General features: G+C 38.1%; 1 protein-coding gene across 4 annotated transcripts in view; it reads left to right on the top strand.

The window, feature by feature from the left end:
- The window catches only part of ZNF827 (zinc finger protein 827), a 256,534-nt gene that overhangs the window by 20,563 nt on the left and 220,402 nt on the right, over positions 1 to 15,569 (top strand). For all 4 annotated transcript variants that reach the window (XM_051965062.1, XM_051965066.1, XM_051965064.1 and 1 more), the window contains exon 3: positions 12,018 to 13,031. In XM_051965062.1, the coding sequence (XP_051821022.1) occupies positions 12,018 to 13,031 (1,014 nt within the window). The remainder of the gene's footprint in view (positions 1 to 12,017; positions 13,032 to 15,569) is intronic.

Genomic DNA, 15,569 nt, shown 5'->3' with positions numbered 1-15,569 from the left:
ATGTAATCAAGAGCTAAATTGTATAGTAAAGATCAAGATTATGAATGTCATGAAAAAAAAGGAGAAGGAAGGGAGGCCAGTAATACGTTTTAGAAAAATTCCCATCAACAGAGGTTTAAAAAAGTTTTGCAGGTTAAAAGGGTAGGCTTTTGTTACCTGGAATATCCACTTATCTGGAGCACCTCATTCCCCACAGATGCTGGGTCAATGAAGCACCAGTGTACTGAGGCATTTGAATTATCTTTTAAGATCTGAAGATTCTTTGAATGACCTTAGCAAATCCCTTTGTGCCTCAATTTTCCTCTCTGGGGGTAGGGACTATAGGAATGATGCCTTTTTCTGCTTTTAGGAAGGTATTGGGCTTATCTCACGTGGAATATGTTGAATATTTTGGAGAAAGGCACTGTGAGCTTTATACTTTTTTGAAGATCATCCTTTAGTACTGCTCCAGCCTGGACAACCTCAGTTCATTCGGTCTCACTGTCACCCTCCTGGAATCACAAAGATTCTCTAAGTCTGAAGGAACCTCATCAAGTCCAACCCAGACAGACCCGAACAAGAATCCTCTTTACGACATCCTGACAAATATCTATTCAGTCTTTGCTTTAAAACCCTGGGAGAGGGTGATTCTGTTGCTTTCCTAGGCAGCCCATTGTACCTTAAATTGTTAGAAAATTTTTTTACCTTAAGTCATAATCTGTCTCTGCAATGTTCATCCATCATTTGTATTTCTTCCTTTTGAGAGAAGCAGAACAAGCCTAATTGTTTTCTCAATACCTAAAGACAATACTCTCCCTCTGATAGCCCCTCCATTTCCTCTCCGCCTTTCCTCCCAAGATCTTCTCTCTCGGTTTAATTTCTTCCATTGCCTTTGTCCAGTCCTCATGTGAAATAATGGAATCAGGAAGACTTGAAGTTGAAACCTGGCCTAGATACTTACTAACTGGGCAAATCACTTTATCTCTATGGTTCTTAGTTCTTAGTTTCCTTACCTGGAAAATGAGAATAGTGATAACACTTATCTCTTAGGGTTGTTAGGATTTAAAAAGACAATACATGTAAAGTGCTTTGCAAACCCTAAAGCTCTGTATAAATTTGACAATTATGATGATGATGATGATGAAAATAGCCAACAGTTTCAGTGCATAATTATGAAGAACACAACTTGTATTAAGGTGGAGTTTTTTAATTTGTTTTGTTTTGGGGGTTTGTTTGTTGTTGGGGTTTTCTTTGGCAAGTTAATTGGGGTTAAGTGACTTGTCTATGCTCACACCAATAGTAAATGTTAAGTGTCTAAGATCACATCCTTCCAACTTTGGGTGTTCTATCTACGGCACCATCTAATTGCCCCAGGTTTGATTTGTGCTTTTGGCCATGTAATTGAGGTTAAATGACTTTCCTAGGGTCTCACAGTGAGTAAGTATCAGGTATTTGAGGCTCCATTGGAGGTCTGACTCCAGAGCCAGTGCTCTATCTACTGCACTACCCAGCTGCTCATAAATTTTATTGTTATTTTTATTCTAATCAGAGGTTTTAAAAATCTTCACATACAAACACTGGTGTATAACAGGTCAAGGTGAAGGCAGGCTCACCCTGTTTTAGGTCATCCTTTTTTCTCCTCTAAGCCCAATAGTTCTTTTGCCTTCGACTGGCTTCCTTTTATCTAGCCTCGGTGCCCTGATGGCACCTTTTCCCCATCTGGATAGGTGACAGAAATTTAGTTGTCTTGACGACCCTGGCAGTTTTAAGTAACTAGCGGTTTTTATTGTCTTCCCTGGCAGCCTTGGCTGCAACTGGGTGCATCTAGGGGCATGGATGTTTCAGTAATCTCTAGCCTCAGCATGCCACCTAAGACTGTTGCTCTGAACTGTGGAGCAGATTGTAACGCAAGTACTTGCATACCTGAGATGGTGGCTAGAACCCAAAGAGCATGAAAAGAAAAGCTTGTTGGTTTCAACAAGCTGGTGCTGCCTTGGAGGATGCGTTAATGAAGGCCGTGTGTTAAAAATGGGCCAGTTTGCAGGTGGGTCTTTAACTTGACAGTGAAGAGAGTACAGAGAAAAGCTTGATTTGGGTTTTAGAATATATTTAAAGTTAACTACAAAACAGTAAAATAAAAAAATTGCCATATGCACAGCAGAACGTGAGAGGATTCAAAATATAAAGCAATAAATTTCCATTTCAAGAAAGCCTATATAATAAACACTACACATTGTGTTCAGAGCTGTCCATCTTTGCTTTGCTTTCTTATAGGTTTTCTTTTGTTTTCTGTTGTACACTTTTTTACTTTATTCTCTTTCTTCCATTCCTCTCTCCTCAAGAAGGCTACAATTAAATATGGATTATATATGTGTATGCATGTGTGTTTACATTTACACACATATACACATACATATATGCATCAATATCTGTAATTATAAACATACACACATATATAGTCATGTACATCTATGGAAGACCATAGTATGCTTATTTATCTTCTGTTTCTCTGAAGGTGGATAACATTATCCTTCATAGTAAGTCCAAGTCTTTCCATACTTTTTCTAGATCCATCCATCCATCAATTCATCATTTCCTCCACCATAGCAATATTCCAACTTTTTCTATCTAGTTATTTTAAATGATCTAAAACAATATTGATTAATATGGTTTGCATCTAATGTAGTTTACCGTTTTTCTCTTTTAATTAAATTTATTTTGGTTTTAACTTTGAGATTTCAAATATGATTGCAAAAATATTTTTTTTTAGTTTAAAACCAAGGAATTAGAAAAAAATTGAGGTTTTTTAAAATTTAAGTAATAAGATGGCAAATTAAACCGGTTATTTTTGACTATTTCTAGAATAAAGAACCTTTCTCTGATTCAAAAAACTTCAGAACATGATAATAGCATCTATTGATTGAGAAATTACATAATATCCAAAAGGCTGCTATGAATTTCCATCATACAATGGAAAGAAGTTAAGGAACTTGTATGCAGTTCCTGTCTCCCACATTTATTGATTGCATGACATCCCATCACGGCACTTCAGTTTCCTGATCTGTGGAATATATGGAACAATGCATAGATTGCTGGGCCTAAAACATTTATTAGATGCATGATCTAAGACATGACACTTCATCTCTATCTCAGTTTTCTCACTGTATAATGGGCATAAAAACACCCATCTTATGTGGTTGTTTTCAGGATCAAATTAGAAAATATATATATAAAGTATTTAGTACAGTTGCCAGCAAATAGTAGGTGCTTAATAAATGCACATTCACTTTTCGTTTTCCAGCTTATAGATAGATGATCTTATGATAGTATGTTTTATTATTCACTGTAACAACTACATATATTTGAAAATATTAATTCAAAGCTGTCTCTGCTACATTATTTATTCAGTTGACAGAAGGTATGTTTGCTTATTTATTATATGGAATTACTTAATGAGCCTGCTGGGGCTGTTGTGCTACTTTTTTAGAGATTAGAAGTCTGGTTCAATCAAAAAAACTGTCAATCTTTGCTTCAGTTCCACCTTCAGATTGTTTGGATATTTCAATATAACAAGTTCAGAAAATCTCTTTTCACAAGTATATGTCATAGGGAAAAGGCTAAGATACTTGAAATTCACAGCTTTATTAGATCATTTTGGATACCTAGAGCAGCTATGTAGCCAGAAGTCAGATGAGACCATTTGTTGTCAAGATTCCCTTTAAAGAACTACCATATGAAAGTTGCATTAACCCGATCTGTTCTTTTGATGTCAAATTGGGTTAGAATGGTAGACCAAGAGTCAGGAAGATTCTAATCATAATTTTGACATTTCTTAGCTGTGTGATGATGAACAACTGAACCTCTCATTTCCTCATCTCTTAAGTGGAAATAATAATACCTGTGAAATGGGAATCAAGAATATTACAATCTAACCCACATAAAAACAATAATACTGTAAAATCATTATTTGAACTTAGGGTTCAAGTGAGATAATATACCCAATGAGCTTTGCAAACATCAAAGTACTGGTTAAATTTTAGTTAACTGTTTTTTGTCAATTAAGCACTGGGTAAGATGTTTATGAATTCATGGTCCCCTTGCAATAGATATCATTTATCTCACTTATTGGAAATCACTAAATTAAGTAATTAAAGTAATTTCAAAAAAAAACTTTCCATTAATTTTATTCATTGGGTTTTTATTGAGTCACTATGCAAAGCAACACTAGGCATTGACCAGATTAATATTACATGATGTATTACCCTAAGTTATGTTACCCATGTAATATATTGATATCCTCAAAGAGCTTACCACGTAGAAATGAAATTATTGCTTTACTAACTTAATTAAGTTTAAACTAGTTGAATAAGCTTTACTAACTTTTCTTTTCCCCTTTCTTTTCTTGGGGAGATAGAGCTAATTTGTTTTTCTGTCAATATAAATATTTTTAAAATTATTTCTAGTTTTTAAAAAAAAAAACTCTGTCTTAAGCTGTTTTCAGCATGTGCATCGTTAAGATAATTGGCAAGAGAACTGGCTCGATCACAATAGGTTGATATCAGAATATTGGCTCATATTAGTCCTCTGCTTGTTAGGTGGGAAAGCCAATATAGTGAGTATTCTGGTGGTAGGTATTAGAAGGTGAATTAATAATTCAATTAAAAGGTGTCAGATGAAAATGACAAAGTTGGAGATCAAACAACAGAATATTATAGAATGGTTCCTTAGTCTGTTTTATATAACCCATGTAACTACCTGTTTGGCAACCCACTAAGCAGTTAAGTGGCCTGGCCGATGGAGCTTTGGATCTAGAGGCAGAAAGACACGAGTTCAAATTTCAGGCTCAGACACTCAGACACATTGTGGTGTGACCACAAGCAACTTCATATAATCTCAGCCTCAGTTTCTTAAACTATAAAATAGAGATAATGGTAGCACTTCCCCAGGTTGTTGTGAGAACAAAATGAAATCATATTTGTAAACTATTTTGTAAATTTTAAAGCATTATATAAATGCTATTGTATTTATAGTTATGATACCAATGATAGTTATTATCTACTCTCTGAGGACATGTTCTCTCTTCAAAAACTGTTTTTTGAGATGAATATAGCTCAACTGCTGGAGCAATTTATAGATTGGGGTAGGGATAAAATGTACATGGCTACTATCTAGCTCTATTGGTTTTCCCTTCTAATTTGTCATGGAAATCCATGAGTTCCTCTTTCTTCTGGACTTGAATGTTCTGAATTGAATGTGAGTCTCCTGAAACTTAAAGCTGTCCTCTAGTTGATTGAAGCTGTCAACCATAAAGGAAGTTGCAACATGAAAAAGCAATAGGCTTTCTCTTCTGAGAATGTAGCAAGAGTTGTCAATCTCAAGTTACTGAGTTACTACTTTGAGAACTGAATTATAAATAAATGTGTTAGGTAGTGGACTTTTTAGTTGTTGTTTTTTCCCCAAAGGAGAAATATCAGCTACATTGAAACAACATTTACCCAGCATTTCCCCCCCACATTCTGTAATTGCACTGCTTCCATGCTCAATTCTTTTGGCTCCTGATTTTTCTACCATACTGTGGTAGGAAATTGACAGGGATTCACAAGAGTCTGACAGTCAAAGACACATTCGGGTTGTAAAATTAGCAATGGAAATCATCTCTTTTTTTCTCTTATTATTTTTTCTCCTGGAGTTTAAAAATAATGCATTTGCAAGGAAATTATTTACATTGGCTATTTACAGGTTTCCTCGGGAAGCTTTAGTTAAGAAAGCCATGAAGCCCGGGGTCGTCCTGCCATGTGAAGCATTTCCTGGACTGTTTTATCTGCTGTGTTGTATGATAAAGTGTGATGATTCCTTACTGGTTGACAGACAGGAAAATGGAGGTGTCTTGCTGCCCATGGGCATTTCAGATTTTGAAAGAGAGTCAAATGTCAAACCTTGTTTGTTCTAAAGTTTGTGGTGTCAAGCAAATTAATCTTCTGGACTGCAGGAATGCTTTGCTTTGAGATTCCTGATGAGAGAGTGATATTTTTTTTTTCTTTTTAAAAAGTATTTCAAAAGTGAATTCGGTGTAAGTGAAAGGTGCTGGCTATGTTGGAGTCCTGGGAAGAGAGGACCATTCCAGCTGCAGCATAAACTTAGAGATAAGTCTGCAAATGTACCTCAGTCTTTAGAGACCCACCTCTTTGGTGAGACTTCAGGTAAAAATAAAGATGAACACAGCAGGCAAATAATCATCATCATATTTCCAGGGGGAAAAACCCTTCTTTGCTCAGCTTTATGAAACAAAAGGACAGTTGGCATTTTCATGATCCCCCCACTCTCTTACCTCTGAGTATCACTACTGCCTTGTCATGGTGCTTCTGAAAGCTTCTGGTCACCTTACATTTGATCCCAGGTGATACCAAAATAATTTCTGATCTGTTTCTTCTCAGGTTTCTGTACTTGTTCTTTCTAGGCCATGCATTAAAATTATTTTGTGGTTTATCACTTGAATAACCTCAATTTCAGTAGCAAGCATCTTTGGAAAGGCTATTAATAGAGCATTATGAGTAAAAAAAAATGTTCTTTATGCATTTGATTTTCCTTGTAATCAACCCTCTTGAGGGCGTGTCCAAGTCCACTGGTTACTATTAGTATGACCTTGCACAAGTTCTCTTGCAGGTTAGATTAGATGACCTCTAGGCCACATCTATGTTCATATGATGGTAAGAAAGTCCCCTCTACCTCTCCCTGAGGTGATGTCTGCACTGAATTGGGAAATAGAAATGGTGATTAGCTAGATATTTCAGGTGAAATATACTGTGCTACTAAATTTATTCTCTCTCTCTCTCTCTCTCTTTTTTTTTTTTTTTTTTTTTTTTGAGGCAATTGGGATTAAATGACTTGACCAGAGTCACACAGCTAGGAAGTGTTAAGTGTTTTAGGTTGCATTTGAACGCAGGTCCTCTTGCCTCCAAGGCCAGTGTTCTATCCACTGAGCTATCTAGTTACTAAAGTTACTCCTTAAAAATGTTTTTTGTGGTTCAAATTCTTTGCTCTGTCAGATTTCCCAATGATTTTTTTACTCTTCTTGTTATATGCATCTGCTTTCCAACTTTTAAAAATTAAATGGAATGTGCTAATTTGCTACTCCATCATACTTAGAGGTAGAGCTCTGTATCTCCTTTGTCTCTGAATGCTTGAGGAGAAATCTACTCTTACTTTTTTTTTTTTTTTTTTTGCTGAGGCAATTGGGGTTAAGTAACTTGCCACACAGCTAGGAAGTGTTAAGTGTCTGAGACCAGATTTGAACTCAAATCCTCCTGACTTCAGAAGACTGGTGCTCTATCCAACTGTGTCCCTAGCTGTCCCTAATATTTACTTTTCAATAAATAGTGATAATGAAGAGAAAAGTGAAATAAAGGAGGCAAGTGTAGCTATGTTCCCCAACTGCCTTTAAAATTAAAAGACTACAGACTGCTTATCTGGTGTAGTTCCCAGACTGGCTGATGATTTGGGAAGAAGGAAGTCTAGGAGACCAAATGGTCAATAGTAGCAATCTTGTATCCACTTGATACTTATGAGGCGTTTAGAACTGTGAGAAAACGTGCAACATCAAGAGTCAGGAGAGAGGAGCTCTTTTTACTTCTAGCCCTGTCACAACTTTTTCCAGGCCTGGACTAGATATTCTCTAAGTTCCTTCCAGTTCTAACATTCTGTGCTTCCATGGAAACTCTGTATCAATGAATATTGGCTCCAAAAGCAGCTCAATATAGTTAGGTGTGAGTTGTAAATTGATATTTTGCCCATTCAGGTATTAGTCTTCTATTTTTATCTTAATCTTGATAGTGAACATTTATTTAATTGAAAACTATTAGGCCTAGGGAAAAGACTCAGTGCAAATGGCGTGTTCTCTCAATACTATTATGTTTGATAATATTTTCTATTTGAGACAACCAGTATTTCTTCTTCTTCTTTTTTTGCTTATGCAATTGGGGTTAAGTGACTTGCCCAGGGATCACACAGCTAGGAAATAATAAGTGTCTGAAGTTGGATTCGAACTCCGGCCTTCTAGTGCTATATTCATTTTATCATCTAGCTGCCCCAAACAGTACTCCTTGAGAAGCACCTAAGCATTTCTCTCAAGTGCAGTCATGTTGTCTTTTTTCTCTACCTATTTATTGAATCACTTTCTATGATTCTCCCAAAAGTTGAGAGAGGAAGTCTAGGAGACCAAATGGTCAATAGTAGCAATCTTGTGTCCACTTGATACATATGAGGCATTTAGAACTGTGAGAAAACATGCAACATCAAGAGTCAGGAGAGGGGAGCTCTTTTTACTTCTAGCCCTGTCACAACTTTTCCAGGCCTAGACTAGATTCTCTCTAAGTTCCTTCCAGTTCTAACATTCTGTGCTTCCATGGAATGTTGAGAGATCCCATCCAAAATTAAGAAAGGTGTCTTTTAAGTAATATAAAACTAGCCTCTGGTTGGTTTTTAAAAACTCTTCTTGACTCCGCTCTTCAGCAAGAAGCACTCTTTCAGAGAAAGCATTGTAGAGATGAACAGAGTAGCCACAGATTTCAAAAAAGCAGTAAATATGTTGAAATCAAGTAAAAAAAAATGGAGATTTGTGGTGAATCATCAGAGCCCAGGCTTAAAAAAAAAACAAAAAAAACAGGAAATTTCATTCTATTTGGCTCCCCCTCCCCCAACTGCATTAGATATTTTACATTTTCTTTATAACTTAATAAAGGATCTCAGGGAATAATCACAGAACTTTAGCCTAGTGGAAGAATTTGTCACATGTGGCATTTCTTCTCTAAATAGCATGGGAGATCAATGCATTAGTTTTTAGCTCAAGCGTTACTAATCCTAGCTATTCGAAAAAGAAACATCATGTTATACAGCAAATATGGCCCAATGGAGGATTGGGTGGATATGAAAATAACTGAAGAGAAGTTTTGTGCCATGAATAGACAAGCACTTATAGATTTAGGACTGGAAAGGATTATAGAGGTTATAAACCCTCATTTTTACAGATGAGGAGACTGAGGCACAGAAGGTCAAGTGATTTGCCACAGATCTATTAACTGTCACTTTGGGGGACCATAAGAAAATCAACATGAAGAATTTGAAGCAATTTATAGCTTGTTTTCCCTCTCCCTCTTCCCTTTTAGTTCTGAAATCTAGGTGCCAAAGTGAGATCCAGGCCTGGAATTCTATACATTTACATTTTATGTTTTAAGATTTGTCTTCCAGCTCTAATATTCTGTATTCTAAGGTTCCTTCCAGGGCTAATGTTTGGTTTCTAAGGACCCTTTCAGCTCTGTCTTTATGTGATTCCCTGAATAATTATAATGATACAACTTCTTTACATTTGTATAGCATTGTGCAATTTTCAGAGAACTTTGATCTATGTTCTGTCTTGTCCTTACAGCAACATTGGGAAGCATGAGACAGATCTGGTGTGGGGGAGGGGAAGGGGACATCCTCATTCCACACATAAGCAGCTGAAGTTCATTGACAATGTGACTTGGCCAAATGACTCGACCTTTTTAAGGCTTGTCTCAGGTTCTTCCTCTGTGAGATGAGGGGGATGAACTAGATGATCTCTGATGTTCTTCCCAGCTCTCAATCGCTGATCCTCTGACTTGTCTGAGGCCATGTAAGGTCACTAAGTAACTGAACTGGGACTTGAAACTAGGTCTTCTGTCAGTGCAATTCCCACTATGTGTTGCCTCTTTAATATTGAAATGAAACTAAAAACATCATTCTTCTTTTAGGCAAATGGTCTTCATCGTTGCCAACTTCTAATTTAATATTTTATTTCCCCCCAGTTACATGTAAAATAATTTTTTAACATTTGTTTCTAAAACTTTGAGTTTCAGATTCTTCCCCTTCCTCCCTCCCCATCCTCTTGCACATTAAGTAGGCTCGTGTAAAACACGTCTTTACCAACTTCATAGCTCATGTTCATATAACATATCAGGTTTTACCAAAAGCTCTTTCCATGTAATAACTCCATTATCATCCAGTTATTTCTTTACTAGTTTCTCCCTTCTCTTAAATCAATCTACTTTCAATTTTAAATTTATTCTAAAATGACATTAAGGCAGATTGAAAATTATAGTGGGATATTAGAATGCTTTAAACTTTGTCTATTCTATATTACTGAACGCTTGCTATTCCTAAGAATCAGCTCTGAACACTTCCACTATTTAGAAATCTTGAGTGGCTTATTATTGTCTCTGAGAGAAAATAGTCTTCAGTCTCACTGAAACCTTCCACAAATTGGGGCCCATTTCTCTTTTTAAAGTGGCGAACAAAAAAAAAAAGACAAAAAATAGAGAACAATATAATTTATGTAAAGAAATTAACAACCCTCTGGCTTTAGGCATTGTCATTAAAAAAAAAAAAAACCTTTTATTTATTAAAAGGTCCCAGAATTTCCCCTCCTTTTCCTTTATATAATCCTTGTTATATGTCACGAAGAAAAGATCTTAAGCAAAATTTACTAATATGGGAGCCACATATATAGAATTTGGCATCTGTAGCTCTTCATTTCTCCACCCAAAGTGATAAATTGTTCCAAGTCAAAAATGGTCATTGTCTTTAACTTTAGTTCAACTGCTTTTCTGCTATTTTTATTCCTATTGTCCTAGTGGTTACCTGTAATATTATGGTTCTGCCTTCTTTACTCTGCATCAGTTCATAAAGCCCTTTGCAAGTTTTGGTGAATTCTTCACATACATAATTTCTCATGGTGCAATCATAACCAATTATATTCATATATCACAATTTATTCAGTCTTTTGCTTCTGGCTATTACAACAATTGTTGTTAATATTTTGGTGTATGCAGGGTTTTTCTGGCTTGGACTTCCTTGGAATAAATGCATGTGATGGAGTTAGCTGCCTCCCTTTTCATCTTTATTTCCTATTTCTTCCTTTTCAGCACTATATATTCCAGCTAAAGTGGCCTACTAGTGATCCCCTGAACTTGATATGCTTGTCTGCAGAGGCTACCTCCTGGAATACATACCTTCTTCAGCTCCACCTTGCAGAAAACCTGGTCCCACTTAAGCCTCAGCTTAGGTGCTACCTTGTACATGAATTCTTTCCTGATCTCCTTCCTCCCCCTTCCTCATCCTCACTGCTCCTTAGCATTCTTTGCTACTTGAAATTACTTAGGATATATGTTATATCTTCCCGATGTGGAAGTGGTTTCATGGTTATGGATGACAAGAAGGAAAGGAGGGAAGGAAGGAGAGAGGGAGGAAGGAAGAAATGGAAGGAAAGAAGGAAAGAAAGAAGGAAGGAAAGAAGGAAGGAAGGAAGGAAGGAAGGAAGAAGGAAGGAAGGAAGGAAGGAAGGAAGGAAGGAGAGAGGGAGGAAGGAAGGAAGGAAGGAAGGAAAGAGAGAGGGAAGGAAGGAAGGAAGGGAAGGAAAGGAGAGAAGGAAGGTAGAAAAGGAGAGAGGGAGGGAAGAAAAGAGGAAGGAAGGAAGAGCTTTTATGAATTAAATATGTGATAGGCACTATGCTAGGCATTGGAGATCCAAAAGTCTTCCTTGAAACAGCTTATATTCTAAGGGGAGAAGAAAATATATAGTGGTACAGATATGGAAGCCTTGTTCTGTCGAGTCAAACAGATTGTGAATGGAGTGAGAGGATAGTCAGCAGTTTTTTATGCCACTCCAGTCACCTAACACTTAGAACAGTGTCTGACATTAGTAGGTACTCAATAAATATCTGTTAAATTGGACTCACTTATGTTACAATCATCTTGTTAAGATTTTGACCTTCTGGAGAAAACATTTGAAACACAGGGTTTTGCATGGGTGAATATTGAAAAATATCTATGCATAAATTTTGAAAATAAAAAAAAAACTTTTAAAAAGGGAGGAAAGATTTATCTCCAAATTAAAATGATTTCCCACATCACAGTTGGTTCTTGGGTGGAAGGGAAGACCACGATGCATAATAACAATTCATTTTAATTGCCTTTAGACATGCATTGCTCATTAGAAGTAAACTTGGTATTCTTCATTCCTCCAGATGGTAGTAGACAGGAAGACGCAGAAGGAGAACTTAGTGAGGAAGAACATTGGTTTGGAAACTCTTCGGAGACCCCATCAGAAGCATCCTATGGAGAAGTCCAGGAGAATTATAAACTGTCCCTCGAGGACAGAATCCAAGAGCAGTCGACTTCCCCGGATACTTCCTTGGGAAGTGCAACCCCCAGTAGCAATACCTTGGAGCTGATAGCTCTGGAAAGTGAGGTCCTCCGAGACCCATTACAGTGTCAAGGTCACCTTTCTCCTGGAGTGTCTTCTTTATGTGATGAGGACCCCCCTGGTTCAAACAAGCCCTTGAGCAGCAATCTGAGGAGACTATTGGAGGCTGGCTCCCTTAAGCTAGATGCCACAGTCACCGCCAATGGCCGGGTGGAATCTCCAGTCAACCTTGGCTCCAATCTGTCCTTTTCTCCACCATCTCATCATGCCCAACAGCTAAGTGTTCTTGCCAGGAAGCTGGCCGAGAAGCAAGAACAGAATGACCAATACATTGCTGGTAACCGCTTTATATGGAATCAAGGCAAATGGCTGCCAAACTCAACCACCACCTGCGGCTTGTCACCTGATTCCGCCATCCTCAAGTTGAAAGCGGCAGCCAATGCTGTACTCCAGGACAAATCTCTCACGCGGACTGAGGAGACTATGCGGTTTGAATCCTTCCCCTCACCGTTCAGCTCCCAGTCCGCCAGTTCCACTTTGGCAGCTTTATCCAAGAAAGTGAGTGAGAGAAGCTTGACCCCCGGACAGGAGCCCCCTCCCCCTGCCAGCTCTTTTCTCTCTCTGGCTTCTATGACCTCCTCGGCAGCCCTTCTGAAAGAGGTCGCTGCAAGAGCTGCTGGGAGTCTTCTGGCCGAGAAGTCTTCACTGGTGCCTGAAGATCCTTCGCCACCTCAGCCTTTGGAGAAAAAACAAGAAAAGGGAACCTCACCCCAATCCTTGGAGTTATTGTTGCTCCCCGTACCCAAGGGAAGGGTTTCGAAACCCACCAATCCAGGTAAGGAGTCTTTGATTTTAGCCATCCTCCTCAAGGCATCTGGGTTTGCTTATCAGTTTCCCTAAGGTCTTATTGATTTTGTTTCCCTTCCAATCTGGGGTAGGGGCAAAAAGAAAAAAAAAAAAAGAAAGAAAAAGAAAGAAACAAAGAAAGAAAAGAAAAAGAAAAACAAAACACTTAAACAGTATAGTGGCTTTTTGTGTATATGTCAGACAAAGCCTTCCCATTTGATAGGTAATGAAACATCCTTGAGGAGTATAATACAGCCCTCCTCCCCTTTCAAACAAATGAAATTTTTTTCCCTTACCAAGTTCAGGCTAGGTCCATACAAAATATATTTAATGGGGAAGATCAAAGGATTACTGTCAGGGAGCGCATGGCATCGCTGAACATGTGAAACCCAGTGCTTTTGAAATATTGGACAAGGGAGAACTCTGCATCCTGCTGCCTTCATCACAAATGGACTTTTGTATAATCAGCTGCTTGCTCTGGCCTAATTTGTCACAGTATATACTATTATGTTTCCACTTTTTGTTACATTACAGAATGGGAATCTATTGCTCTTGATTCCTACATAATTCCTTAAGAAAAAAGAAACTGATTTTAGATATTTTCCTTCATTAGTTAATACTTTCTCTCCCCTCTCCCCCCCACCCTCTCTCTCTCTCTCTGTCTCTCTTTCCTCTCTCTCTCTCTCTGTCTCTTTTTCTCTCTCTCTCTCTCTCTCTGTCTCTCTCTCTCTGTGTCTCTCTTTTTCTCTCTTTCCTCTTTCTCTGTCTCTTTTTCTCTCTCTCTTCTCTCTCTCTGTCTCTGTCTCTATCTCTCTCTCTCTCTCTGTCTCTCTGTCTCTCTGTCTCTCTCTCTCTGTCTCTGTCTCTCTGTCTCTCTCTCTCTGTCTCTGTCTCTGTCTCTCTCTCTCTCTCTCTTCTCTCTGTCTCTCTGTCTCTCTCTCTCTGTCTCTGTCTCTGTCTCTCTGTCTCTCTCTCTCTCTCTCTCTCTGTCTCTCTCTCTCTGTCTCTGTCTCTCTCTCTCTCTGTCTCTCTCTCTCTTTCACTCTCTCTCTCTCTTCTGTTTCCCTTTCTGTCTCTCTTTTTCTGAATCTGTTTCTGTCCTGTTTCTTTTTCTCTCTGTTTCTCTTCTGTCTTTGTCTCTGTCTCTATCTGTTTCTTTCTCCAGACTTGTGATGTATCAATAGGACAGAACATCCCAGTATAAAAACTCCTTTTACTAATGTTGATGATCCCCTTCTGTAACTTATCTGTAATTATATTTATAGAAAGCTACCTGGGACATTAGGAGGTTAAGTGATTTGCCCGTGGTCACATACCTTGTCTGTGCCAGAGACAGGGCCTGAAGCCATGACTTCCTGATTTCAAAGCCAACCCAGCTAGCTTTCCGAAAAGGAGTTCCATATGGAAAATTCACAACCCAGGTTTTCTTCTCTGGAAAGGCTGTGTTGGATTGGTCTAGACAATCATTCATTCAAGGGAAAGCTTAGTCACTGGTGACCTCAGGGTGGCCATATCATTTCTCTTCTGGTTTTGTTTAGAAATGGCATGAATTGTATGCTCGGGTTTCCATGGAAGTATATATTGAATTTAAGTGTTTTTTTTTTAAGTTTTTATCAAGAATATTCTGCCAAATTGGAAAAGGATGTTATTCTTGTTACTGTTGTTGCTCATCATAGAGGACTCATGACTTCAGGAGACACTTGCATGTGAATTGGATTTAAGTGAGACAATAATCTTCAGCCTTACTATCTCCTCCAGACTTATCAGAGTCAAGTGACAAAACAAAAGTCAAGAAAAAGATGTTGGCTCATTTTCAGGTGGTTTGGGTAAGTTGAGTAGAGAGAGGAAGTAATAGAAGTAATGCACTTGGGGATCAAAAATTAGCTGTGCTTGGACTTTGAACAAGGAATGATAGTACATACAGAGAACAGCCTGTAGGAGTGATCCCTAAATTGGGCTTTCTTACAAAGTCCTTGTGTGCCACAAAGTCACAGAGGCAGGAAATTGAGGTAGGGCTTCCTACCTCCACCTACCCCATGAAATAGAGTCACTGGCTGGCAGGAGCCCTACTGAGAGAACTGTCTGAGGCTGTCGGTATCTAAAAACTGAGAGCCCAAAGGCCTCTTTGCACTCCTTTTAGTGTGATAACCTGTAAGTTGAATGAATTTGTTGACCATTTGCATAGTTAAAACCCTGGTAGCAGATCAGTGCAATGTGGAGAATCTAGTGTTTATAGACGGCTTTGTTGTGTATCTATGTGAAAGTTTAGTGTGTTGGGAGAGACAGCAAGAGGACTGAGGTTTTTAGATAAAGAGTATCCAGTTAGTCCTGGACATTATTTTTCCCTCTGGAACTCCTCTCCTCCCTCTTTTCTGCCTAAATCAAGACCCAGCTTTAAGGAATGAATTAAACAACAACAACAACAACAACTATTTATTCAGCACTGTGTTAAAATCACTATGCTAAGGTCAGGGAATATAAAAAAGGGAAAGCAAGACGGGCCCTACTCGCAACTAGCTCCCATTTT

Source organism: Antechinus flavipes, chromosome 6 (assembly GCF_016432865.1).
Source record: "Antechinus flavipes isolate AdamAnt ecotype Samford, QLD, Australia chromosome 6, AdamAnt_v2, whole genome shotgun sequence".
Classification (NCBI taxonomy): domain Eukaryota; kingdom Metazoa; phylum Chordata; class Mammalia; order Dasyuromorphia; family Dasyuridae; genus Antechinus; species Antechinus flavipes.
This window is presented reverse-complemented; position numbering and strand designations above follow the sequence as displayed.